At 40.0% G+C, this 15,194-nt stretch overlaps 1 protein-coding gene across 1 annotated transcript in view; it reads left to right on the forward strand.

The window, feature by feature from the left end:
* The window catches only part of LMO7 (LIM domain 7), a 234,079-nt gene that overhangs the window by 152,757 nt on the left and 66,128 nt on the right, over nt 1–15,194 (forward strand). Inside the window, exons 7-11 of the mRNA XM_068267863.1 lie at nt 4,151–4,264; nt 9,010–9,202; nt 13,257–13,503; nt 14,017–14,214; nt 14,453–14,728. Of these exons, the coding sequence (XP_068123964.1) occupies nt 4,151–4,264; nt 9,010–9,202; nt 13,257–13,503; nt 14,017–14,214; nt 14,453–14,728 (1,028 nt within the window). The remainder of the gene's footprint in view (nt 1–4,150; nt 4,265–9,009; nt 9,203–13,256; nt 13,504–14,016; nt 14,215–14,452; nt 14,729–15,194) is intronic.

The following is a 15,194-nucleotide window of genomic DNA, read 5'->3' on the forward strand; positions in this document are numbered from 1 at the left end:
ACAATATTAAGCATTTACAATATTAAGTGGATGAGTGAAACGAAGGACACATTTGGATACATTTTTCATCGGGAGGGAGTGCGAAAATGTATCCAAATACCTCCTCTGTTTCACTTAACATTGTAAATGCTTAATAATGCTTAGTATGCTTAATATGCAGAATGGAGGGAGGGATTTGTAGTGGAAGGAGAGGGTCAAAAAAGAGGGAGGGAAACACTCTCTGGTCACGTGCTGGTAATAACCTCCTCCACCTCCTACCCACAATCCTTTACTTCTTTACTGCAAAGTATCGCATGCAAATCATTAACACCGCATAACTACCAACCGTTTTTCGCTCTATTTTCGTATCCATGTCGATCCATTATCGCCTGCTACCGAACAATCCTCTAACTATCCTCGCACAGTGATGAATTGCAAAAAAAAATGTTAACATACTGCATGAGGTCAAATACCGACCTTTTATTACTTGCTAACTCGCTGTCTACCTGCTGAAGTAACAGACTTTTGTACCACCAAATGTTTTCACTGGCACTTATTTCTTATAAGTGCAATTTTTCCCATGATACCGATGTCCGTGCTATGCACAGATGGCTATGGAGCTATGGAGGGCTCGCCTCCTCCTCCTAGCCCAAAGATGGCTGTGTGTCATTTAGGGTATTACGAAACGAACAGCGAAACTGAAACGAAACTGAATCCAGCGCTGAAGACTTGGGCGCAGCACCGCAGGTGACTTGGGCGCAGCTGGCGCCACCATAGGCCGTAATAGGAACCTCGGCTATAGCAGGCACAGGGAGTAACTTCAGCGCCGTCAGAAGACGGAGCTGAAGTTGCTTTTAAAACAATAATTCCGCTTCCAGCAATAGCTGGAAGCCGAATTATTTCATTCCCACACTATCCATGGCGGCCTGGAGGGGGAATAGTAATTAACACGGCCCGGACTTGTGCAGCAGCAGGATCCGCCAAATACTGACTGTGTCCTGCGTCCAAGTCTCCAGCGCCGATTCTTCTCGCACGCATTATGGAAGTACTTGCCAATTGTGCCGGCTGCAGCTTTTCCTCCAATCCTGTAGGAGTTGCTGTTTGATTGCTAGATGATGGTAAAGCTACAGCATGCAGTCCCTCCTCCGCACACTGGTTTTCCATGGAGCCGGGTTCGCTGCTGTGTACCCGGTCTCCTCCCACTCTTCCTTCCTCAGCCTGAGAGATAGATGGTGGGCCCTGTGCTCCACCCCTCTAGCAGTCATGCTGGACCCTGCAGGCCGGGGGTAGAGCCCCAGTCTATGCTGATGTCAGAAGCCAGAGAAGCCACACCTTTTCGGATTTACAAGGTGCATCAGCTGGCCTGAGGGTGATTGAGCAGAGGAGTAAGGGGGGTATTTGGTTTGCAGGTGGGAGGGGGGTATTTAAGTACAGGGAGTACAAGAAGCAAATGATTGTGGGGGTTTGGGTGAATATTGGGATGCTTAGGGGACAGAGTATGAGGTGCCCAGCTGGCAGTTATGTGACTAAGTCTTGGGGTACAGAGGGAGTAGTGAGAGTTTGATGAGCCACCTTGGGGGGGTTGATGGGGATGGTTCCTGAGAGCAGATGCCGTTCATGGAGAGCAGTGAGGTTGTCGAGTGAAAGAGGTGCACCATTTATCCTGGGGCGATGAAGCCTCAGGCCAATTAGAATTTTTTTTGGGGGGGCGGCTGGCTTATTAGGCATTGTTCTGTAGGGGAAAATTTGGCCTAAATCAGTGTGGTGGAATTTATTTAGGGGGGGGGGGGGGCATGGTTTCTAGTTGCGCCCCTGTGCACAGAATATCTCTGTGATATCAGCTCATTACATGGAAGGGTTCATTGTCAGAGAGAAGCATTCCTTGGTTTTATACAACAAATGCCTAGATCCATCCTGGCACATTTAGTGTTAAACATGAAGTGACCATAGAAACTAATAAGCTTTTTACTTCTGTGGAAGACGAGCTACATTAATGTAGACTTGGACTTTTGTGTATTCGGTCTGTTTTTTCATTTGAAAACGTTTTTTCTGGTGCCGGGTATATTTTTTTTATTGAAGCTTTCTGTTTTCTCTAGTTACTTGTGATTGGTGACTGGCATGGAGCATGTGCAATCACCACAAGCTGAAATATGTATTTTATTAACATTCTTTGTACAAAAAAAATAAATAAAAAGCCTAGAAAAGCAGCATGGTAGTAGAAGCATTCTTTGGTGCTCTTTGAAGACATGCAGGTGACAGCTGACTTAGAAGAGCTGTGTATTGGTAGTGAGGGGTATTTCATTTGGTCTGTCTGAACCTCTCTGCTCTGCTGCCTTTACACTGATTGGTGTGTGTGCGCGCGCTATTGTCCACTTGCTGAAGCAGCTATGCTGAGAAGCCGGCACAGAACATACTGATACAAAGATTTCTGTTCAGAGCTTTTATAACCATTTTTCTTTTTTATTTATATAGCATCAACACCTTCTGTAGCGCTGTATAAAGAACGGACAGTAGGGAGCATAGATACAATCCCCACCTTTATTCCATGTTACTATGTAGCACTGCTAGCTATGAAGCAGATTCAGCATAAGAAATAACCAAAAGTTCACCCTACGTACACCCTGTACTCTCTCTGTATGCACACCCTGGTTTTAGGTAATGGTTTATTATGTATTCCAAAACACTATGGCTCCAATTGTGATATCAATTATGTACTATGTATTTTCACATACCAAAATCGTACTGATAAAGTTAATTTGTCCCACCTAAAATTAAAGCTGTATAAAACCCTGGCATAATGTTCAATAAAGACAGGTTTTCCTACTTTTTATATGCCATACGGTTAGCATATTTGCTTTTGTGCAGAAGTGTTATTATTCATTTAGAAATTATACATTTCTAAAGTACACTTATTTTACTCTAGCCGTAGGGTATTGTACCGTGTTAGCCATCAGTAAAAGCAAGAAGTTTTAAATCAGGATGATACCATTTATTGGCTAACTAAAAATGAATAAAAATAAGCATGCTTTCGGCCTTGTAGCCTTCGTCGGGCTTATATCCTGTTAGTTTGCAGGCTGGTGGTACAGACATCTTATATACATGCAACATCAAGAGGGAAAACAGATATTTTTTTCAAGCATCAATACATGTCATTAAGATGCCTTAATTCAAACAGACCATCTAAATGGGGTTAGAGGTTGTTAGCTGAGATAAGGATCCTTGTTTACTCCATGCTAACAGACCTGGGATTAGGATTGACCCAGAGGTTTTACTCTGAGAGCTGACTTTGCATTTTATTTATAACTGCTTTATTCAGCCTCTAACCTAATCAGAAAGCAGTTATGCTTGTCTGACTTTGTTCAGGGGACCCTGCAGTGTGAGAGAAGGCGTTGTTTACATTTCTCACTTGATACAATTAAACACAAGATAACATTATGTAAAGTTCGGAAGCGGCCAGCTATGCTGGCAGGGAAGCTTCTAAAGCCTGTGTTAACCATTTGAATGCAGTTCTATTAAAAAAAATGCTGGTTGTATATAATATGCTGTAAATCAATTAGAGCAAAGTAGAAATGCTGAGTTTCATTCTGCTTTAACACTAGAGTGGTTTAGACATTAGACTAGTCTAGGTTTGTGGTAGGGATTAGTTGGGGAACTCTGTAAGGGACATCTATTAACAAGACTACAGACTCTTGAAGGGCTGTAGATAGAAGATTTTATAAATGCATAATTACAGTCTGCTGGCAAGTGAGCTTGCTATCTTCAGTGGCAGAGCTCCTGAGTTTGCATCTGTTCTTGTCTTTCTCTGGCTTTGAGTGTTCTAATGTTTACTTCCGCATTATGAAATGCATTGAAAATCTAATATAGAAATGTGGGCCTCCTGACTAGAGCTTTAACAGGCATACAGGCACGGGAAGATTTTGCCATACAAATTGGAATTGAAAGGTAAAATATCACACTGCTTTAATTGTCCAATATATGTCATGAACTGGGATACTGTATTTGTTCTGCCTGGAATAACCCTTTTAATAAGTAGTATTAGTGGTCTTGTGTGTTGTCCTTTGACTATATGGATTTATGTACCACTCAAGCTGGCTGGACGTTTATTTTTATCACAAATGTTATAGTTCATATTTATCACTGGTTTAAAACCAATCATGTGTTTTTGTTTTAGGTTTTGATCACTTTATATTGGCTTGGGAGGAAAGCGCAAAGTTTATCTTATTATAATGGTCCACAGCTTAACTTGAAGGCTTTTGAAGGCTTACTGGGTCTAACACTCACCAAGGTAAGGAAATTAAATGCATATTAGCTACTATGGTATGAATGCATATAGCCTTGCAGCATGTAAATGGGGAAAAGCATGATATTGGTTATTATCAGTCATAAGAGTTCCCTCACCAAAGAGGCTGCTCAGAGAGACAGTGGACTTAAGAAAAGCCCATCATGTTCCTCTTTACTTGTCCAATATCTGTGGTATTCAGCCACCTAGAGGTGATTTTCTATTATGGTTTGTTCCCTTTCCTTCTGCCCTGCTAGTAATAAAACTTGGTGTTATACTACGTAAACTCGACTCCCAAAAGTGTTTACTCTCGAGGGATGCAAAAAGGTTGAAATAATATGTATGGGTTTTGAGATCAATTAGCAGAACTTGGGAAAAGCTTGGTCGTCCATTTGCTCTGAAAACTTTGCAGGCTTTTAGTTATACACATAGTAGAGGTAAAAGTGTTTGCATAGAACAGTTATCTTTTTACTCTTGATTAATGACAATTTTGTTTATGTACAGAAGGCAGCTATGCTTAGTTTTTTCCAGTTACCTCCTCTCCTCTTCAAGTTTCCTTCCCATACCATGCATGAACAGGGAGGACTGTAAATCACAGTATCTATAATTGGAGGGGAGTGGTACAGGCCAAGGCGTGGGTGGAATGTGTTAGCAGACATCCTATAATGTTGTTCTAAAAGGGGTAACAAAGCAACAGACTTCTAGAGACTGTCTAATCTACTGTTTTTGGTATGACTTGGCATGCTATAGAACATAGAAAGAATATTTTGTATAATGTGCTTATTAAACCATCAGGGAGATGTCTACATTTCTGTTGCTTTAAACTCTAGGCTCCACGTCATACAGTTTAGTTTCTGTGTGTCAAGGGGTGAGAATATAAAATGTGTTATGAGCTGTCAAGTGCTGCTAGGTGACAAGGGAGCGGCCATATCTGTAAGGTTAAAGTCCATTCCTTCCTGGCATACTGTACATCGCCTGCTGCCTGAGTTGCTTGAATTTTTTCTTAACTCTTGTTGCTTCTCTAAGAACATGTCCCTCAATAAATATTGAGGGTATATGGAGATCGTTGAGGAGTTTTTTTTGCTTCAACACTTATAATGCATTATAAGACACATGACACACGAGCATTATGTCTAATTAAATAGTTCAGTGAACCAGAGTTATTTTGTGGTGTGCATGTGGGTATAAGTTTCACTGTCCATTTGGTTGACCTTGGCTCACTGTGCCCAAAACTGTCTAGCTTGAGCATAATCCTACCGGCCACTTGTGTCTATGTTGTACTGCAGACGTGCAGCAAACAAGTTTAATAGTTTAAATAGATTTAAACTGTACCCAGTTACATTCTTACATATTGCAGAGATGAGATCTGGCACAGTGCAGCAATTCCAGGGCCTTTTCTTGTGTGACTACATATGTTAGACGAGTGGGACATGGTGAATATTAGGCCCATGTGCAGGAACCCTTAGGAGGTATTTAGCATGATATATTTACATTTAGCTATGAGATTTGATGGTCTGAAAAAGCTTCTCATGAGCTCAGGAGATGTACTGCACCGTTGAGGTTATCTGACAGGGCATGGAGCTGGAAAAGAGCGGGGAAGTCCTACATTGGCAATCAGTGGAGATTTTCTCTGACAGGCTTGTTTTTAGCTAGCTGCTTTTATTATGCACCTCCTTTACCTGGGGTGGTCACAGTTTATAATATCTAAGTTTAGGTCTGACCCACTCCAGTGCAATAGCGGTTTTAAATGGTGGACAATGTCTATTAAATGAGTTCTTTCTTTGTAAGTCCCCCAAAGAAGTTGCAGTAAAATGTTCATCGGGTAGCTTTCAGAAATGCTGTAACTGAATGTACATGTTAAGATGACAGCAGGCACGCTGGTTTGGCTAATCAGAAACAATCCCATGTCTACACACTGGTTCCCTGTAGAGTTTGCACATTGGTATTCACTTGTTTGCAAACAGGCCTGTGCATGTTCACCATTTGCCCAGAAAACCGCACGTTTAGATGCTCCCCCAACTCTGCAGACCATGAATGAGGAAATCAGGACACCTGTGCTCATGCCAGATTTTCACCCAAGAACATAAGTGATGCAAATGCAATCACTGCTCCAGTTAAAGCGGATCCGAGATGAAAAACTAACTATGACAAGTAACTTGTCTATATAGCTTATCTAAAGTTTACACAGCAAATCTAGCTGCAAACAGTTTCAACAGCTTCAGGTTTGTTTATTCCTGTGATGCAATGACAGCGGCCATGTTTTGTTTGTCACATTACACACAGGCAAGCTGCAACTGCATCTCCAGCCCTCTGCTCACTCCCCTCTCCTGCTCCCTTCTCCCCTCTGCTTCTGAAATCTATGGCTAGTAACCTCCTCCCCTCCTGCCCAGACTGAGCTCCCATAAGTCCTTGCTACATGGGTCTGAGTGCCTTGGCGTTTTGGAAAAGCTGTGGGCGAGGCTTGTTTAGTTCATAGGGAATTGGAGTATTAAAACAAAACAAAGTATTTGGCTTGAGGAATGCCCTATAAACTATATGTAAGAAACACAATTATGCAATGAGTAAAAGTTTATCTCGCATCCACTTTAACCACCCTGGCGTTCTGATTAAATCGCCAGGGTGGCTGCGGGAGGGTTTTTTTTAAATAAAAAAAAAAACTATTTCATGCAGCCAACTGAAAGTTGGCTGCATGAAAGCCCACTAGAGGGCGCTCCGGAGGCGATCTTCCGATCGCCTCCGGCGCCCAGAATAAACAAGGAAGGCCGCAATGAGCGGCCTTCCTTGTTTTGCTTATATCGTCGCCATAGCGACGAGCGGAGTGACGTCATCGACATCAGCCGACGTCCTGACGTCAGCCGCCTCCGATCCAGCCCTTAGCGCTGGCCGGAACTTTTTGTTCCGGCTACGCTGGGCTCAGGCGGCTGGGGGGACCCTCTTTCGCCGCTGCTCGCGGCGGATCGCCGCAGAGCGGCGGCGATCAGGCAGCACACGCGGCTGGCAAAGTGCCGGCTGCGTGTGCTGCTTTTTATTTGATGTAAATCGGCCCAGCAGGGCCTGAGCGGCAGCCTCCGGCGGTGTTGGACGAGCTGAGCTCGTCCAGACCGCTCAGGTGGTTAAGACTGGTTTCCTAGGGAGAATGATTGTGAAGACCCCCCCCCCCGAAGTAATTTTAAGCATGACTTCAGCATCAAATTCTAAGTAAAAAATATAAATGAAAAAAAGCAGTGAACCCGACTAGGTAGTATCAGGTGCAGCAGTTCATTACTGAAACTTCCAGGTGTCTCTGGAAATTATGAATAAACCATGTATAAAGTGTAAAGGTTGCGTAACTTGCTTACTAATGGCTGTACTTTCACATTCCTAATCAGTTACACATTGGTTTGCTTCATATTTTTATGATAGACATTGTAGGGATTAACAGGGAGAAACCAGCCTTACATCTTGTAATAGCTGTGACCAGAGCAGAAGTATTAGTTTCAAGAATGCCATGTAATGTTACCAACGTCAGATTATTTTAGACAGGTTTAGACTAACAGCTTTATTTATGTTGTCTTTTTTTTAATCCCATCCCCCCAAAAAGATACTTGTATGCAAGTGGCTGCATCCTAACCCAAATGTAGCAGAGCTGTATTCTTCTCTGTAAACCAATTGTGCACTGGTCCAATGCCCCATGTATGTTAAAGGAAAACTCTGGGAAATACAATATTAGCCCGAAGTGTTGCCACACTGACATTTTTGTGTCTGAATGCTTTGCTTCTGTGTTCTGTGATCGTATCCTTAAAGGACAACTGTAGTGAGGGAAATGTGGAGGCTGCCATATTTATTTCCTTTTAAGCAATACTAGTTACCTAGCAGCCCTGCTGGTGTTTTTAGCTGCAGAAGTGGCTGAATAGCACCAGAAACAAGCATGCAGCTAATCTTGTCAAATCTGACATTAATGTCAGAAACACCTGAACTGCAGCATGCTTGTTCAGGGTCTATGGCTAAAAGTTTTAAAGGCAGAGGATCAACAGGATAGCCAGGGAACTGGTATTGTTTAAAATAAAATAAATATGGCAACATCCATATACAGTACCTCTCACTACAGTTGTCCTTTAATGGTGCATGTATAGTTAAGTTTGGTAGGCAGTGTTTTCAGCCACTTTTTGTAGAAGTTGGGATGCATAATAAAATGTAAGTAAAAATAGAATGTGATAAGGAAACCATTTAAATCCTATGTTTAATGAAAATTACAAAATCAGATATACAATGTGAAACTGAACAATTGTATTACTTTTATGTATGTTCATTTTGAATATGATGCCAGCATAAGGCATTAAAGCAGATCTGATTATTTAGTAAAATTCACTGCTTGAGTTTGAACAATTTCAAAGAACATTGTTTTGCTAACACTGCTCGTTACTGTATCAACAAATGAAAGTTAAAATTCTACCATGAAAACCAGTAACCAAGTATAGACATGATCCACAAACTCTGCTGCCTTTTCTGGGCCCAAGAATTGACCATGTAGTTAATATATCTAATCACACAATGTGAGCTGTTAATGTTGCAACCCACAGAAGCCGACTTCACATACAATATAAATTTAGGAATACATTTTTCTCTTTATTTTATGGCTGTGATGAATTTTATTTTTCCTATTGAATGTGGCATATTTATGCCATTGCTGCTGTTGATAGAAAAGCTGCCTTGTAGACTAAAGGTTCATCATTCTTCCTGTGCTTTATCATGACTGGTTTCTTGCTCCACAGGCTTTGGAAGAATCTGGCACTTTGAAGAGAAGTGGCAGAGACAGTGGCTGTGGTGATTTGTGGTACAGTGAGAAGGGGGAAGACCTTGGTTCTGTTCATAAAAGGGACGATTCCTGGGACAGCTTGGACTCCTTTGGCTCCAAGTCCTATACAAGCTTTTCCTCAGATACAACGCTTAAAGGAAGCAGTGAGGGTAAGTTTCTTTTAAAAGGTTCTCTTTGTAATTTTTTTGTTTATACAGTATGTGTGATATGTTTTTGTTATGTTTTCTTAGAAGCTGTATGATCGCACACACATTATTGTAGCATATTTTTATTTTTGGGGTTATTTATGGATTGAAATTTCTACTTGCCAGTGCATCAGTTCATTGGTTACGGTTCAGTGGGATGAGTCAATGGAAGGTAACAAAACTAGACCAGTGTTTGTTTTTGGGCCTCTTTATTTCTTTTAGCTTTTGTGTAAAAACGATGTTCATAATAGCTTATTGTGCATGTAGTTCTCTGTTGCTGAATAAGTAACCTGAATGATTGTTTGTTTGCCTTTTGTCATATTGTGCGTTTGTTTTATGAAGTCACAAAATGGGCTTGGGCTTACCATTTTAACTTTGCTAAATGTTTGCCATTTTTCTTCTAGTCATTCACACATTTAATAACATTATATGTCCCAAACTATTTGATGAATGCAAATGATCTTTTTTTCTTAATGACTCCAGCATTGGAGTCAGAGGAGCAAGAAATATTTCTTCTTCTATGGCAGTGTGCCAGATGTTACGCACACAGTTTCATATCTGTAACATAGGCTAGAAACTAAACCGATTGTGGGGCAATGTCAGCATGATTGCATTCACACTTTTTAAACTGTTATGATTTTGTACCTCTTGCACATTATATGAAGGGGTTATTTTGTTTGGTGTTTTTTTTATATTTGGTGACCTTGTTTCATCAGATTTTAACAAATCTTTTACTAGTTTTAAGCTTTAGTTAATAAACAACTTAATTAAAGCCTGTGGTAATGTCAAATTGTAGCATTTCACTGCATTTGTTAATAAATATCAGAATCGCAGCTGTTCAGCTAATATGCAGTGTTTTATTTCTTCAGAAAGGCCTTGAGATGCACCTGGAAGTTCTATTATGATCACATCTAAGTGCCTTCTGCTTAGTTATGCTGATTTTATTGCGTTCATAATTTACTTAATGGTGCCTATACATGGTACATATTTTTCTTTTTTTTTCTTTTTTTATTAGTTTTGTTTGATTATTCCATTAGATTGAATGAAAATATATTCTATTTTATATATAAATGAATGAATATATATAATATTTTTTTTTCTTTTTTTTTGACTTTCATTAAATTTGATCGTTTTGGTTGAATAAATGGGAAAATTGAACGTTTTTATTGTACCGTGTATGGGCATCTTTAGTCAAACCTGGAGCCAGCTGATTTAGAGTGGATGTGAAAAACTTTGCATACTCGAATCTGTAATTCAGAACATTTTACTTTACATTTTATTTTCCTGTATACAATGAAGAACCTGCATGGTTGAGAAGCATGCATACTCTCCTCCCCACACTGACACAGCATGTGCTGGCAACTGTCTGTAATCTCCACTTCTGGGCACAGTGGTGTTTACCCTAAAGCAGAGTAAATGGGGCACGAGCTGATGGGCCATATGCAATTCCCTTTTTCTCCTGAGTTTTCTCTTGGGTTTGGGTGATATTTTCACACCTTGTCATAAAATGCCTTTAAAACCGCCAGCAAGCAAGAAAATACTTCAATATTTGGATAATACTTTTTCGCCAACTTTTACTTTTTCAGTTGTGCTTTTCATCTGTGCTTCAAAATCAAAACTGCTTTATCATAGCAGAGTTCAGAAAATTGTGTCCGAAAATATACTCTCCTTACTTCCTTCTCAACGGCAGTTTTTTTTTCTGTAAGCTCAAATGCACAGGTGCATTCGATAAGAAGCAGTTTGTAAGAGAGAACTCACGCTTCACTAGGTGAAGCTTGCAGTGCATTGCTTTGTCCTTGCTCTTTTCAGAAAGGAGCAAAGGGAGAATTGGTATCAGGAAGAAGAGGAAAAGGAGTCGGGAAACACACAGCAATCTGAGGATCTAAATCTCAGGCAGAAGTCTAAACCATTCCTATTATTAATTCTAGGCTATTGGTTTTCTTTTCGGCCACATGGAAAGCAATAATGTCACAATCTGTGACCGGAGGAGCACTTTAGAGAGGGAGTCTGCAATGGAAACTTTTCTCTGTTCTTGTTTTTCTTTTTCATACCTGTAGAATGTTTTCTTCTCCTTCTCCCCCTCCTTCTCCTTCTCCTTTTTTCTTTTACTTTTACTTTTTTTTTTTTTTTTTTTTTTTACAACATTATTTGCCTAAAAGACAATTTATTTTAGTAAACCTCAGTAGTCTACCCAGTCAGGTCTGTCATTTCAGGTTATGAGGATGCATATCTTGGCAGATGGCCTGTGAATATGTAAAGCATGCTACATTTATAGCTAAAGGCTGTAAAGCCTCTTCTATGTCGTATGTGCAAATGAGCTACAGTAGTGTGCTGCTGGTGGCCGAATATCACATTCATAGTCAAAACTGGAAACAATCAAGTATCTGTGCAAATTCTCCCTCAGCATGTTGGGATGACCGTGCTTGTGGAATAGCTGTTGGCAAGGATACGTTTTTTTCCTGGGCAGTCACTATTATACTCTTCTAAAGTTCTGCTCAAGGTTTCAGACCTAGGATACATCCATACCCATTCAAAAGAAAACGAGCAAAAAAAAAAACCCTGACATTTGTCTACTACTACAACTAATATTTGTTCCAGAGAATGTTATGGGAGTTAAATTCTTTTGAAGACCTGTTTCACCTAATTCCACTTCATTACACACAGGAGTATTTTTCCTGATCATTTTTTGGATGTAGTTTTGCTAACACCACTTCTAAATATGCATTAGCTGACCTGCAGAATTGTCTATCATCTATATTCCATCCTTTTCTGTCTATAGTTTGTATTCTGTAGCATAAAGCATCATGGTGTAGGTATAAAATAACAACAATAATAATAAACATGAGTGAAAACTGCAAAGTCGTTAAATATGCGTAATTCAGTGAGTCTTGTTTATGGTTTCCTAACCATCTAAACTGTTAAAGAGTAAACTTTATAGTTTTAGATTGTGATTTAGAAGCAGGAACTCTGCTAGGTTTGTATTGCTATCCGTGAGTGACATTAGCATAATTAAAAACCTTCATCACACCTCCACTCATGCCACGCAAGTAGTTTCCCAGATCAGTCAGCCGCCAAATAAGCTGTCAAACATCACTCTGTAGTGTTGTGCCTGAATTGAGAGCGATATGGAGGCTGCCATACTTATTTCCTTTTAGACAATGCCAGTTATCTGGTACTCCTGCTGATCTCTTTGCCTACAGTAGTGTCTGGATCATACATGTGAAACAAGCATGCAGCTAATCCAGTCAGACTTCAGTCAGAGCACCTGATCTGCACACTTGTTCAGGCTCTATGGCTAAAAGTGTTATGCTAGGTACACACTAAGATCTCATTTTGACAGAGACAACTTCTTTCTAATTTTGGTTCTTTACATTACCACACTGAATTTTAAATGAAACCACTCAGATGCAGTTGAACTGCAGACTTTCAGCTTTAATTCTGCGGGATGAACAAAACAATTGCGAAAAATGTGCGGCAACTAAAACAATTTATTTTTTTTAAACACAATCCTTTCATTTCCGGGGCTCAAAAGTAATTGGGCAAATTAAATAACTGGAAATAAAGTGTTTAATTTTAATACTTGTTGAAAACCATAACAGCCTGAAGTCTTCAACTTATGGACCAGATTCTGGGTTTCCTCCTTTTTTAATGCTCTGCCAGGCCTTCAGTAAGTGAAATTCATGCTCAATTCGGTTAAGATCAGGTGACTGACTTAGCCATTCAAGAATTTTCCACTTCTTTGCTTTAACTCCTTGATTGCTTTGGGTCTTTTGTGTCATGAAATGATGCCCAATCAGTTTGACTGCATTTTGCTGGATTTGAGCAGACTGTATGTTTTGACCAGGCAGTATCTTCCCCCCCCCCCCCCCCCCCCCCCCACACACACATTTGGCTTTGTTCAATTCTTAAACCTTAAAGAAAATATTAGTCATTACCAGTGTTTATTTTCTACAGCCTCTTACACTACTGCAATTATCCATGAAAATAAGTTTTAACATTTTTTTCTTTCTCATTCTAGGTGGAGAAAGTGACGCAGAGTCTGAGCTGACCTGCAAAATGCAGACCAAAAATGATATGTCCTTCCGCAGAAGTTCTGCTGTGGAGCCCAAAGCAACTGTTAATGTCAATCAGTTCCTGCCAGCTAAAGCAAAACCGGTAACTTATATGCCAGCCCCCCTAAGGAAGAAGAAAGTGGACAGGAATGAAGAGAGTAGAAAAAGTTGGGCAAGCCCGGTTTTCACAGAGTCAGATGGGACATTTACCAGGTATGCAAGTTTAAATGAGCGCTGTAAAATGACACCCCACCCCTGAAATAACAGAAGTCTCTTGAGATGCTGAATTTACAGGTTCATGGTCCATGCTTAAAATAAACCCCTTTTTACACCCAAGAAAAATGGGGTCTGCTGAACATGGTATCTACCTACTATATACTATAGAAGTGTTTTTAATATTGCATTCAGAGGTAGATAAGTACTCTCCGACTCCTGAAATGACTACATAGCTTTCTACTTTCTGAGTTAAAGTTCTCCCTGCACGTCTTGGAAATGCTGAGCTGATTATCTCCTCAGAACTGAAGCTATCAGCAAGTTTGTTTTTTTATTTGCATTTTTACAGCGGATTCTGTTAATTCGTTTTATTTGACTTTAGACCACTTATGCTGTATTTTTGGGTTTTACGTATCTTAATATTAATTGTACTGCATGTATAGTGTTTGCAAGGCACCTTCTTTGCACAGCTAACTGGTGCATCATCTGCCATGTACACTAAATATTTTTAAGCAGTTCAGATTCAGAGGATGAATGGAAGTTACCAGATTTGGTACTTGATGATTTGGCACAGAGAAAGTTTCACACGAATAGCAAGCCTGCAGTATCTTCAACACCCAGGTATCCGACTCCATCCAAAACACCGCCTGAAAAAAACATTAAAACTGATAAAGAAGCTACACCATCAAGTTCACGGGATGGACCATTCAGGTCAGAGCTAAGATTCTGGTCATCAGCCGATACAGATAACCTTGCCTGTGCATGTGGATTTTTTTTGCTGTGATCTCCATTTGACAAAATTAATCATAGATAAGGAAACCTAGATGGGTGGCATCTGGTAATGCAAGATACATTTTTGGCATGTTGATAGTTTTTGCAGAAAGCATGCCAAGTGTGGTGTAATCATCCCTGAAATCATGGTTATTGATTGGTCCTTTTTGTATGTTAGCCAAGCTCAGCAACTGGATCTGAAAAGCCAAGAAGACCTAAAAAGTCATGTATCCTATACCAGATTTTCTTCAGATGAAGACGATGGTTCTAGAGAACTTCCAAATATCATAAAGGATGACTTATATGCCCGAAGAGTTAACCTAACCCCTCATCACTTCAACAGCACCTCAAGATCATTCCTCCCTAAATCTGAGCAAAAGGCAGGTGAAGCTCAGAAAATTATTTGGACAAAGCCTCATTCACGTGAATGGTACAATGAGTTTCAAGGGTTCAGGTGTGTGACTCTTTGTTACCACAGTATGTTTTATTAAGGATTAATTCTGAAATGACAAGCTTTGGTCACTCCAAACCAGAAGCTTAAAATAAGTTTGACACTGGACTCATTTGCTACCCAATTGTGTTATAATTTCACGAGTATTGCCCCTTATGTTGCTCTAGTTTTTTTTTTTCATTTTGATTGTAGCATTTTTTTTGTCACTTTCTTTTGTTCTTTTATCCTAGATTCAAATCAATTAATTTAGTTATACATTTTAAAGCATACATTTGCTATATTTCAGCTTCTTTCCATGGAGCATTAATGCTCCTAGTACATTTTTGGAATGTAAAGGAAAGATTCAGCATGAAGACAGCCACAAGGCCTACCTTCCAAATTGCCCAGCCTCTGCAAGCTTTAAATACAGTACTTAAAAAAAGACAAAAAAAAAAACTGGTGGATGATTAAGATGACATCTACTCAACAT

The sequence above is a fragment of the Hyperolius riggenbachi genome, chromosome 2 (assembly GCF_040937935.1).
Source record: "Hyperolius riggenbachi isolate aHypRig1 chromosome 2, aHypRig1.pri, whole genome shotgun sequence".
In the NCBI taxonomy this organism is placed as follows: Eukaryota; Metazoa; Chordata; class Amphibia; order Anura; family Hyperoliidae; genus Hyperolius; species Hyperolius riggenbachi.